Source organism: Hemiscyllium ocellatum, chromosome 34 (genome assembly GCF_020745735.1).
Source record: "Hemiscyllium ocellatum isolate sHemOce1 chromosome 34, sHemOce1.pat.X.cur, whole genome shotgun sequence".
Taxonomy (NCBI): domain Eukaryota; kingdom Metazoa; phylum Chordata; class Chondrichthyes; order Orectolobiformes; family Hemiscylliidae; genus Hemiscyllium; species Hemiscyllium ocellatum.
In genome coordinates this window covers 8,543,714-8,557,303 of record NC_083434.1, presented here as the reverse complement: position 1 = coordinate 8,557,303, position 13,590 = coordinate 8,543,714, and the positions used below count along the sequence as shown (strand labels likewise).

At 40.0% G+C, this 13,590-nt stretch overlaps 1 protein-coding gene across 3 annotated transcripts in view; it reads right to left on the bottom strand.

Annotated features, from left to right (window-relative positions):
- LOC132832127 (F-actin-uncapping protein LRRC16A-like) overlaps positions 1–13,590 on the bottom strand; it is a 458,164-nt gene that overhangs the window by 318,565 nt on the left and 126,009 nt on the right. For all 3 annotated transcript variants that reach the window (XM_060849857.1, XM_060849859.1, XM_060849860.1), the window contains exon 4: positions 3,764–3,823. In XM_060849857.1, coding sequence (XP_060705840.1) covers positions 3,764–3,823 — 60 coding nt within the window. The remainder of the gene's footprint in view (positions 1–3,763; positions 3,824–13,590) is intronic.

Here is a 13,590-nt window from a genome sequence, read left to right as displayed (position 1 = left end):
AACAAAATCAGAAGTTAATCAGATATCACGGCGCTACCCATCCCCCCTCATCTTGAATGAGAAAACATTCCATTTTGCTTGCAAGTTCCACTCCACTCTCACCTTCGCCTGGTCCATCTCTCACTTCTCCCTTCCCTTCCTCGATATCTCGGTTTCCATTTTTGGAAATATCCACAACAAACCCACCAGATCTGACAGTTACCTTAACTATTCATCATCACACCAGCTTCCTGTAAAGACTCTATTCCAATCTACCAGTTCCTCCATCTTCATCCTCAACCGTGGATTCCCCATCACTGTCCTCAACCACCTTCCAAACTTTGACCTTCACCCCTCTCTTCCCTCCTACAAAAGTGATATGGTCCCTGCTATCCTTACCTATCATCCCCCCAGCATTTACATCCAAAAGATCATTGGCTGCCATTTTGGCCAACTCTAATGGGATTTCATCACCAGACACAAAATCCCCTCCCCTCCCTTGTCAGCATTCTGCACGGACCATTCCCTCCAGAATGCCCTGGTCCACTCCCAACATTTCCCCACAGCACCTTCCCCTCCATCTGCAACTTGTAACACCTGCCCATTTATGTCTTCTCTCCTCAAAAGTATCCAAGGTCCCAGACACACCTTCCAATTGAAGCAGTGATTCACTTGCACCTCACAAAACGTAATCTACTTTATTCACAGCTGGCAGTGTGCTCTCCACTACACTGGGGAGACGTAGTGCAGACTGAGTGACAGCTTTGCAGAACACCTACATTTTGCCCACAAAAGTGGCCCTGAGCTTCCAATTGCCTGCTATTTCAACACACCATTGTGTTCTCTGGACAACATCTCTATCTCGGGTTTGCTGAAGTGCTCAAGCAAAACTCAGTGCAAACTGCAAGAACAACACCTCATTTTCTGCTTGGGAATCCTGCAACCTTCTAGATTCGATATTAAGTTCAACAATGTTAGCTTTTCCAGCAATTTCTAATTTTGTTAGTGCTTGATAGTGCTATCTTATTACTATCACTTGTCTGCTCTTTCTCTATGTATCAGACATACTTTTGCACAGAAGCTGGGGAATAAAGAGATTCAAATCAACCCATACTGTTACTGACCCAAAGCTAGGCCAGATGTAACTTATAACAGGGGTTCCTCAACCAGGATGATCTTAAGATGTCTGATTGAAGGGCTGGAAATTCCTTCATCCCTTCTGATTATTAAAAACTGAAATTAGTAAGTAATCTTGCATGCCCAATATGAATTAATTATATTAGCTGGGCAGCTTCCCTGAAGCAACAAACAGCAGCAAGAGCACTCATGTTGATCTCACTAAGTTCAGATGCTACATTAACTGGGTACTTATATTACAATGTGGAAACGAGACACTTCCACTTCAGCGGAATCAATTTTTGCTCATCATATTTGCCTGGAGATTATAAAAATGATTTAAAATGCAAAGCACAGCTTTTCGCCTTTTATTTTCGAGACTATGAAACGTTAAAAATCTTTTTTTTTTAGAAACTATATTATTATTCTGTGAGCAAAACTTTCATTCTGCAAAGATAGTGTACCTCCAGATTTCAAAGTAAATCCTATTGGGTAGCCATGAGGGAAGTTAAAAAAACCAAATAAAACACTTGTTCATGATGATATTGATGATCCAAATCTCTTATAATGATTAATATGTTTTACATGAGCAGAAGGAGTTTTTGTGTTTGTGTGCATTCAGTGTATTTCTGTCCTTTTTAACAACTTTCTCTCCTCCTCCCTCCTGACAGCACTGCCTTACAGCCTGTTGCATGCTACTTCTCCTGCTGATGTGAGCAGCAGCTTTGTTTTCAGCTCATTCCTGGGTTAAGAGCAGCATTGGTTTGATCAGCATTTATTGATCATCCTTAATTGCCCAGAGGGCATTTAAGAGGCAGCCACATTGCTGTGGGCCTGAAATCACATATTAGGATACATCAGGCAAGGATAGCAGATTTCCCTCCCTTAAGGACATTAATAAACCAAACAAGCTTTTAATGACAATTGACAGTGGTTACAAAATTGGCTAACAGCTTCTTCCAAAATTTTCATTGAATTCAAATTTCACATCTGCCATGGTGGGTTTTGAACCGGTATCTGCAGAATATCTTTGGTCCAGAACTATTGCCCGGACACCTCCATCTCCCTTACATTAGCTGGACTTGGACCGACAGCCTTCTGACAAAGATACAGTATACTGAGCATAACTGACATTTCTTACACTTCCTACGGTTAAGAACATACAATAGATATTCGTGAAATAAATAAAACTAATGATGTATTTACACTGTCAGTACAAATTTAAACTGTACCATAAACATAAAAGTGTGCTTTAATACAATTTTCACTTTGGGAATCTACATGCTATGTTTTGGTATGGTATACCTGCTCCTGGATTAATATTCATTTCTTCCCATTAAAGATTAAAACATGTTATTTGCATAATTACTGCAGCAACATTATGTTATTTTATTTACAGCAGAGAGCCTCGATCTTCTGCTGGAAACAGCATTTATTTTTATTGGTCCATCAGCCAAATATTTTTGGTGACTTTATGACAATTATAACTTGGAAGTCAATGAATGAATCATAAATGTTTTTTAAACCACTATAAAAGGCACAGATCATTCCATGTGAGGTACAACATCTGACCTGGATAACTATAGAACTACATTACTACTCTGGTATAGATATACCCTATTTTGCAATAATTTGACAAGTAAGCAGGAAAATACAGAAATACATACTGATGCTACTTATTTACTGAGTGAACAAGGACTGTGGTTTACATTTGACAAAAGGGATGTCACAACACTGATGGAGATATTCCTATATAAAGCAGCAAACATCCCAAATGAGTGGTTCCCATTTTTTGCCATAGGAGTGCCCAAGGCAGTTACAGATCATTCTGGTACAATGCATTTCATTAACATGAATTGGCTAAAAGGCCAATTGTGAATTGTGGATGCTGTTTGGATAAAACCAACTTTATATTGAGTGGGTATAGCAACTTTCTATAGTGATCTTATGCAGCGCAATTTTCGATAATGCGATTTTCCATAGCATGGGGTTTCACAGGAAGGCAACGTTATAGCAGAATGCCCTGGATTTGTTTTTCACAAATGGAAAAGGTGGGAGGAAGAGCAGGCATAATATTCCTGGACACTGTCTAGTATTCAATTTACAGTTCCATGAACTTAACCCACGTTGTTGGGCCATATTTACAGTTGAAAAATGTGGCACGACCCTCAATGACAATGAAAATGAAGGTGAAGAAATTAGGGGGAAAACTAACAAAAATGGAAGCCAACAAGGAAATATAATTTTTGTTTTAAATTATATGAAAGAGAGGAAACAGAACAAAACTTTGGTTAGAAAATTGAAGCTTAGCAAGCAAGATAGAAATATGAAAAATATCAAGGTTCTACAAACAGTAGAAATCCAAACTCCATTATAAAAGCCAAAAATGTTATGATTAGGCAGCAACTGTGGATACAAGCACTGCTGTCCTACAAATGGTAAGAATAAATTATATATTGGCATTTCATTTGTCATCAAGAAACAATAAGTTTCACTTTGATTTGTTTATTTTCTGTTCCTCAATTCAACCAGTTTTTACCCAGCCGGAAATTGCTTGAACTCCATTTGTAATTCCAGTAAATACCTACAGGATCAACATCATCATAATTACAATGTCAAGGTCGATTTCTCAGGATTACAGATAAGAGTTCAGTAGAACAAAACTCACCTGTCCAGGCTTACAGCAACTTATTCCTTGAATCTCCAGATAGTTGAAAGTGAGTTCCAACTGCAAAATAAACAGGGGGAAAAAAGGCAAGATTATTGCAATGTACATTACTAATTAAGGGCATATTGATCATTTAAAATTTTGTGTGAGCAGACACATATCACAGAGTTCAAAAACTGTAATCTATTGCCACGCTTGCAATTAACTCAAACACAATTTACATTGTCTGACTCTGCTTACACAGTTTCAATATTGAGTCCACAGATAAACACAGCAGGACAGACACTGCTGTTACCACAATATTTTCAAGTTTGCAGACAGCATTTCAATTTTAGGTTTCTGCATCCCAAACAATTTTAGTTCAGAGCTGTTGATTTCGAATCTAAATTACAGATGAGAGGTATCAGGAAGGGGAAAGAGTTATTGGTGGACTTTGATGGAGTAGATAGCAATGTCCCCTTGGTGAAGTTGAATACAAGACTTGGTCAATAGTCAGGGAGAGATGATGTTACTGCAAGACAGGCAGGCCTGGGGATTTACGACATAGTGATGAAGGAGTGTCAATCTTCGACTTTGACAAAAAAAGTGTGAAGTAGGTAGGTGCCTGTGTGGATGGGTAAACTGACCATAATACCTTGGTGCAGAAAACCATTCAAGTAGGTGAAGGAAAAACAGTGACAGAGAACAGTAAAATTCAAGGGATAGATGTGTTCTCTGGAGCCACGAATCATGGTTAACAAGGGGGTTGTGTTGCCTACTAAGTACAAAGATTAAAGACATCTCTTTGCCACTGGAAGGGAACTCTGAAGTGAAAGGGGGAGGATTTAATTGTCATGGTCCACATGGGAACCAATTACATGGGTAATACAAGGCATAAATTTCCTGCTGACAGCATTTGAGGAATTTGGGTCCAAATTAAAAAGCAAAACCTGAGAGATAATGCCGGGTTTGAAACCCCGGTCACATTTCAATTGATGCAAAGTACAGCAAATAAGAGAACTGACCACATGGCTCAAAGAGTGGTGTGGGAAGACAACTTCAGTTGTTGCAGCACTAGCACAAAAACATGTGAAAGAGGGCACTAATCCATTGGTGCAGATTCTACTGAAGCCAATATGGGAACAATAGGCAAGCAAACTGTACAACCAGGTCCAAGAGTGGGGCTTTAAAGGGTGGCACGGTGACTCAGTGGTTAGCACTGCTGCCTCACAGTGCCAGGGATCCGAGTTAGATTCCAGTCTCAGGTGATTGTTTGCACATTTTCCCAGTGTCTACATGGGTTTCCTCTGGGTGCTCCGGTTTCCTCCCACAATCCAAAGATGTGCAAGTCAGGTGAATTGGCCATGCTAAATTGCCCATAGTATTAGGTGCATTAGTCAGAGGGAAATGGGTCTGGGTGGGTTACTCTTCAGAGAGTCAGTGTGGACTTGTTGGGCCGAAGGGCCTGTTTCCACACTGTAGGGAATCTAACCTGAAAGGTAAACCACAGCAGGTGGAGTAACGGACAGTCATGTGATGGAAAATTTACAATCTAAAGAGAAAAGCCAAGGAAATAAAGTAGTTTAATAATTTGGTAAAGGGAAGTAGAGAAAAACAGGAATGAGCAGTGTTTAAAAGATATATCAATGAAAAAAAAAGTCCATGCAAAATTATCACAAAATAACAGAATAGTTAACATTCACTCGGGGGTCATTCTGCCCTTCTCAGCTGCTGGTTTTCCAAAGGTCGCCAGTCACCTTATACCACAGCCGGGCCATCTCCCCACAGCCCTGCACATGCTTCCTTTTCACATAATAATCCAATCGCTCTTGAAAGCCTTGTCTGAACCTCCTCTATCATACTGTGAGGAAGTGCATCCCAGATCCCAATGCCTTTTGTATGAAAACACTTTTCCACATCACCATCGCTCTTCCGTCAGTTGCTCTGAAGCTGTGCCTGTTTATTCTTCATCCATCCACCAAGGGGGAACACTTCTCCCTCCCCATTTACCCCAGCCAGACTCAGGATTTTGATATCTTTATAAATCTCTCTTCAACCTTCTCTTCTCTATGAAATCCTCTACAGCCTATCTGTTTCAATGAAGCTCAGCATTCTTGGATAGTTCTCATGAATCTTCTCTCCTTCTTTAATAGCTTTTCATCTGCTGTGAAATGTGATGCTTAGAACTGTACAGATGAGTCTGGACCTGTGTTTATATTGTCACTCTGCATTCTTTCTACCGAAGTAAATCCTTTGACACTGCTCTACCACTTGTCTACTCAGTACATCAACCTTTCAATGTTGCTTTGAAGTTGATGTTATTCCCACTATTCAAGATGCTTCCAAGTTTTCCAAAGTTTAAAAGAACCAAGTCTACATATATTTTATGTCAAGGGGCAAGGATTCTAACAATAAGCACTTGAGAACTCCACTACAAACCTTCCTCCAGTCTGCAAACATCCATAACCTATCATTCTGTTTCCTTTTAGTCAATTTCACATCACTACTGTCCCTTTTATTCCGTGAAATAGGAAGTGGTTCTGTTGTGTGGCACATTACATAATGCCTTTTGAAAGCCCAGGTATGTCACAACAGCAATACCCTCATCAACTCTCTTTTTTATCTCATTGAAAGAAATCTGAGTTAATTACTTTTACTATGTCAGCTTTCCTGAATTAACCCAGATATCCAAATGACTTTTTTCCTCAACTCATCTTTTATCAAAGTTGTCCCGCCACTGAAGCTAGACTAACTGGCCTGTAATGTTGCAATAATCTTTATTCCCTGTTTTGAACAGGAGTATAACATTTGCAATTCCTCACTCCTTCGGTACCGCTGGAGCCTAAGGGTGACTGAAAAGTGATGGCTAGGGCCTTTACAATTCCATTCTCATTTTGCTCAGTCAACTTGGGTGCATTTCATTGGGTCCTGATCTAGAAGACTGGAGGTTGGTAATGTGTGCCACTATTTAAGAGGGGTGGTAAGGACAAGCCAGGGAACTATAGGCCTGCGAGCCAGATGTTGGTGGTGAGCAAGTTGTTGGAGGGAGTCCTGAGGGACAGGAAGTATATATATTTGGAAAGGCAAGGACTGATTAGGGATAGTCAACATGGCTTTGTGCGTGGGAAATCATGTCTCACAAACTTGATTGAGTTTTTTGAAGAAGTAACAAAGAAGATTGATGAGGGCAGAGCAGTAGATGTGATTTATGTAGAACCACAACTGCTAGTGCTTCCACATAAACCTGTTGAATTATAACCTGATGTTGTGATTTTTAGCTATGTGCACATAGTAAATTCTCACTAACAGTGATAGTAATGTAATCAGTGTTTTTGTGATGTTATCTGAATAATGAATATACTTGGGATATATTCTAGCTTCTTGTCAAAGCAACACCATGTGATCTCTAGATCCACCTGAGTAAACATTTGAAGCTTCGATTTATTGACTCATCGGAAAACACAGCAGTGCTGCATTGAATCATTGGCTTTGGCTTTTTTCTACACCTCGACCTAGATCACATCTTGAATCCAAGCAGTGTTAGTCGACAATAGATGGTTAATGCTAATGCAGATCCGTACCCAGTTTGAACCTGAGACCTTTGTAATGTTAGTGTTCTGCTATAACCATTTATGGTAATGAATCCTGCTTTGCACATTTAAACAAAAAGCCTTTAGTTTTCATTTTCACTATATTTAGTTTGACATTTAGGAGATAGTAATCATTCTATAATAATGTTTAGGTAGACTGTGGAAAAGAACAAGGTGCAATCCAGGTCAAGATTAATTAACCAGGGTAAGCTGGCCTTACTGGGGTATGAATGGATTTGATTCCATGAATTGAAATCCAAAGTTTCAGTTTTTTCTGCCAACCATCAATTGTCTGTCTGCCTTTAAAATGAGAGCACTTGAGCATAATCAAGGAATAAACCCACAAAGGGAAAGGGAAAATCTACAGCTGTCTAGATGGTGAAAAAAATAAAGCTCAAGAAGAAATGGTGTGCTGCTGATAGGTGTCAAGAGGATACTGGTTGAATATAAAAGGTTCAAAGCAACATTGAAAAAGCAAGACAGAAGAGCAACAGGGGTATGATAAAAGACTAGCTACCAACAAAAAAGAAAGTTTTAATGTCATCTCGAGGCATATAAATCATAAAAGAAGGAGTATAGGAACCAAAAAGGGGATTTACATAGAGGATTGGGTGTAGCTGAGGTATTAAATAAATATTTTGCATTCATCTTTACTAAGGATGACATACTTTGCAGGTCCTGAAAAAAGAGTCAGTAATTCATTCACTTGAACTAAAATTGAAGAGATATTAGATAGGCTGCGTATACTTAAAGCTACTGAGGCATCATAGAGTCATAGAGATGTACAGCATGGAAACAGACCCTTCAGTCCAACCCGTCCATGCCGACCAGATATCCCGACCTAGATCTAGCCCCACCTGCCAGCACCCAGCCCATATTCCTCCAAATCCTTCCTATCCATATACCCATCCAAATGTCTTTTAAATGTTGCAATTGTATCAGCCTCCACCACAGCCTCTGGCAGCTCATTCCATACACGTACCACCCTCTGCGTGAAAACGTAGCCCCTTAGGTCTCTCTTATATCTTTCCCCTCTCACCCTAAACCTATGCCCTCTAGTTCAGGACTCCCTGACCCCATGGAAAAGACTTTGCCTATTTACCCTATCCATAGCCCTCATAATTTTGTAAACCTCTATATGGTCACCCCTCAGCCTCCGACGCTCCAGGGAAAACTGCCCCAGCCTATTCAACCTCTCCCAATAGCACAAATTCTCTAACGCTGGCATCATCCTTGTAAATCTTTTCTGAGCCCATTCAGGTTTCACAACATCTTTCCGATAGGAAGGAGACCAGCATTGCACACAATATTCCAACAGTGGCCTAATCAATGTCCTATACAGCTGCAACATGACCTCCCAAATCCTGTACTCAGTACTCTTACCAATAAAAGAAAACATACCAAATGCTTTCTTCACTATCCTATCTATCTGTGACTCCACTTTCAAGGAGCTATGAACCTGCACTCCAAGGTCTCTTTGTTCAGCAACACTCCCTAGGACTTTAACCATTAAGTGTATAAGTCCTGCTAAGATTTGCTTTCCCAAAATGCAGCACCTTGCATTTATCTGAATTAAACTCCATCTGCCACTTCTCAGCCCATTGGCCCATCGGGTCAAGCTCCTGTTGTAATCTGAGATAACCTTCTTTGCTGTCCACTACACCTCCAATTTTGGTCCCATCTGCAAACTTACGAACTGTACCTCTTATGCTCGCATCCAAATCATTGATATAAATGAAAAAAGCAGAGGACCCATCAATGATCCTTGTGGCACTCCACTGGTCACAGGCCTCCAAGTCTGAAAAACAACCCTCCACCACCACCCTCTGTCTTCTACCTTTGAGCCAGTTCTATATCCGAATGGCTAGTTCTCCCTGTATTCCGTGAGATCTAACCTTGCTAACCAGTCTCCCATGAGGAGACTACATAGAACAAACAGGAAGACAGCTAACGATCCGTATCCATGAACACCAACGAGCCACGAAATGACACGACCAGCTATCCTTAGTAGCCACACACGCAGATGACAAGCAACATGGGTTTGACTGGGACAACACTATTATTATAGGACAAGCCAAACAGAGAACAGCCAGGGAATTCCTAGAGGCATGGCACTCATCCACAGATTCAATCAACAAACACATCGACCTGGACCCAATATACCGGCCACTGCAACGGACAGCTGGAACTGACAATTGGAAGCGGCAGATTCAAACCACTATAAATGCCGGAGGAAACATCACAGAAGCGCTTCACAGGAGGCTCCCAAGCACTGAGGATGTCACCTAGACAGGGGACGAAACGTCTGCAACACAAATTCCCAGCTCGGCGAACAGAACCACAACAACGAGCACCCGAGCTACAAATCTTCTCACAACCTTTGGAAGCACTAGCTTTCAGAGTCCTGCTCCTTCATCAGTTGGTTGTGGAAAATAACCACAATCACCTGATAAAGGAGCAGCGCTCTGAAAGCTAGTGCTTCCAAATAAACCTGTTGGACTCTACACTGGTGTTGTGTGAATTTTAACTTTGTCCAACCCAGTCCAACACTAGCATCTCCAAATCATGACTATGTGCATGCGATTTGCTCCAATTCCTACATTACAACAAATGATAAGACTTCAGAAGTGCGTAACTACTTATAAAGCATTTGGAGGTGTTGTGTGCTTTCGCAAAAAATGTCTGACTTTCTTCCTGTTCATAAACCATCCGAACCATCTTTGCAATAGCAATAATAGCTTTAGGTCTAACTGCCAGTACAAATACATGGCCATAAGGTGAACAAAATTTTAAAATAAACAAGTTTCAAAAGACTAACCAAATAGAAAAGGAACTGTGCTGTCATAATAAAGGATGACTTCGAAACATTAATAAGAACTAAGTTTGATTCAGAAGACAAATCAATATGAACGGAGACTGAGAATAACAAGGGTCAGAGAATGCTGGTGGAATTAATTTATCGGCCCCTGCCAGGAGCTATGCCACTGGACAAACCCATCTTGTATGTGGGTTAAAAAAAGCAGCTATTTGATTGAATAATAAGCAGATGGCATGAGAACTTGTTAGTAACAGATGCAAGGCTAGGTCTTCCCAACAATCTTTGTAGCAATGTAGAGATCCATTTTGGGAATCTGTAAATAGTTGGAGAGATGCAACAGACAACCGGTTATTGACGCTGCAAGAAACTCTTCTTGTTAAGCTGGAAGGTGGCTTCCTCTGCACACAAAAACCCTGAGAGTACCCACATACTCCAACATTGGGATGGCAGCACATACAACAAGCATTAACTATTATAATGATCGTTGGGGACTGTCATCTTCATGCACTTTGGCCGGATCAAATTGCCAAAGATAACCTGGAAGATAAGTTTGTACAACACCATTTCACAAACTTAGATGTACCTTTCAGATAAGCTTATGCTGCAGAAGGAGCAAACAAGAACTCTTTCCTCTTCCTCCATTTCTCTTAATTCTCTTTTGGCTGTGATATTGGTGCTATCCTATAGCAACACAGATTGTCATACTGCTAATGTGACTTTTCCTTTCTGTCTTGTTTTTAAGGAAGCAATTCTTTGTCCTCAAAGTTGATTTCCGCAAGACAAATTGTATTTACTATAGATTAACATTGTGAAAAATAATAGAGCTTTTATCATTTTACAGATGTGAAGTTTAGAGGATTATGTTTTAGGATTGTATCTAAAAATTTAAGATAAATTTAAGGAAGTCAAATAAATTATACTGAAGTCTACTTGAAAACAAGTCTGGATGGTTTGGTTGGTTTATTGAAATCAAGGAAGGCTTCAACTGTTTTACTGGGACAAAAGCAGCAGCTTGCATGCTTTAAATCATCAAAGTCCCACAAAAAAAGGAGTTGAAAATGTCATGTTATACACAGATATATTTTGAAAATTTTAAATTCATTTAGGTCCAAGGTGAAAGAGAATTGGGGTCTTAAGGATTCATTAGTATTTCTATACAGATATCCCATTGCCATGGGAAAGAAAACAAAAGGTGCCATTGTAAAGATAAGTTTGCAGGATATACGTAGACTGTTTTGAATCTCTCAGATGCTTCAAAATGGAAGCATATACTGATTGAAAAGACCAGATCCATGCAGAGCAAAAACAAGGCTGGATTGGTCACATAGCTTGGGTCAGAAAAAAAACTTCTCCAAGAACTTCTTGTGTTAAAAGAGAACTCTAAGATTGGAAGTTTCCAGGGTGAGAAAAGAAGAATAAACTCTCATTGGCTAAGAATCAATTGGGATTTATTGTGGGGAGAATGTAATGTCCATGTAAAGGACACTGTAACCTCCAGATGTGCTGTGTTTTTACATGAGAGAAGGTGGGGTAATTTCCAATCTGTTTCTCAAAGTATAACCTCCAATAATAGTGTTTTGTCAATCATGCTTTTAGTCTATTCCGGTAACTGTGTCATTCTTTTAGCTGCAAAAAAAAAATCAACTTGGAGTTACTCAGTCACAACAACAAACATATCAAAAAAGGAGAAAAGCCAAAGTAAACATTGGTCTCTTGGTGGCAGAGAGAGAAATTACCTTGGGAAATGAGGAAATGGCAAAGATGTTTAACAAATGTTTTGTGTCTGTCTTCATGTAGACAATATAAATAAAGTTACAGGAAGAGATATACAATGGCAAATTAGTAGTGGAACAGATAAATAATTAATAGCAGCAAAGATGAAAAACTGGAGAAATTTAAGGGGCTATAAGTTGACAAATCCAGAGGACATGATAGACGACTTTTTAAAAAAAAATTAGAATTAGATTACTTACAGTGTGGAAACAGGCCCTTTGGCCCAACAAGTTCACACCGATCCACCTAAGCGCAACCCACCCAGACTCATTCCCCTACATTAACCCCTTCACCTAACACTATGGGCAATTTAGCATGGCCAATTCCCCGAACCTGCACATTTTTGGACTGTGGGAGGAAACCGGAGCACCTGGAGGAAACCCACGCAGAAACGGGGAGAATGTGCAAACTCCACACAGTCAGTGAGGTGAGAATTGAACCCAGGTCTCTGGCGCTGTGAGGCAGTAGTGCTAACCACTGTGCCACCATGCCATCCTAGGGATTTAAAACAAAAGGTAGCTTGAGAGAGCTGACAGATATTCTGACTCTGATTTTCCTAAATTCTGTAGACTCTACAACATTCCTGGCACTATTAGATTTATCAAACCTAATCTGGAATTATGTGATGTTAGTCTGACATTATAAGGAAAGTTATAGAATCTATTATTGAGCAATTTTTAGTACACTCAGAAAATAATGACATAATAAGACACACTTAACATGGTTTCATGCATGAGTAATGAAGGTTGGCAAATTTGTTAGTGTTATTGTAAGTAGGATAGATAAAGGGGAGCCAGTAAGCATTGTAGACTTGAGCTTGCAGATTAATACACAAGCTAATGGCTCGTGAAGTTGGGGGTAATATCAGCATGGATGCATAACTGATTAAAGACAAAAAGCTAAGGATTAAGACAGATCTGGCATTTTCAAGTTCACAGGCAGTAATTCGTGGAATATGGCAAGGATCAACACTGGGACGTTAACTACTTCCAATGTACCTCAATGATTCAGACTATGAGACCATGAATAATATATCAAAGTTTGCTGTAGCTATTAAGCTACATATAATTGTAAGCTGGAAAGTGGATTATAACAGGTTGCAAATAGATTGACCTAAATTAAGCGTGTGGCAACAGGGTGGCTCAGAGTATAGGTCAGGATATGTGAAGTTATTAATTTTGATATCCAAAGTAGAAACATAGGCAATGAGCTTCTAAATGTTGAGAGATTTGAGCAGACTTATACAAGATACAGACACAACTAACAATTAGGAAGACAAATAACATATTGGCACATAAAAGAGAGTCTTCGAGTTTTATAGCATGGAATCAGACCTTTTGGTCGAACTCATCCAAGCCAAGATGTCCTAAATTAATCTAGTCCCCTGTGCCAGCACCCGGCCCATGTCCCTCTAAACCCTTTCTATTCGTGCACTCAGCCAGATGCCGTTTAAATGTTGCAATTATACCAGCCTCCACCACATTCTTTGGCAGCTCAAGCCATACACAGCCTCTGCATGAAAATGCTGCCCCTTTTGAACCTTTCCCCTCTCACCTATGCCCTCTAGTTCTGGACTTCCCCGCCCTGGGAAAAGACCTTGGTTATTCACCCTATCCATGCCCCTCATGATTTCACAAGCCTCTATAAAGGTCACCCCTCAGCCTCCA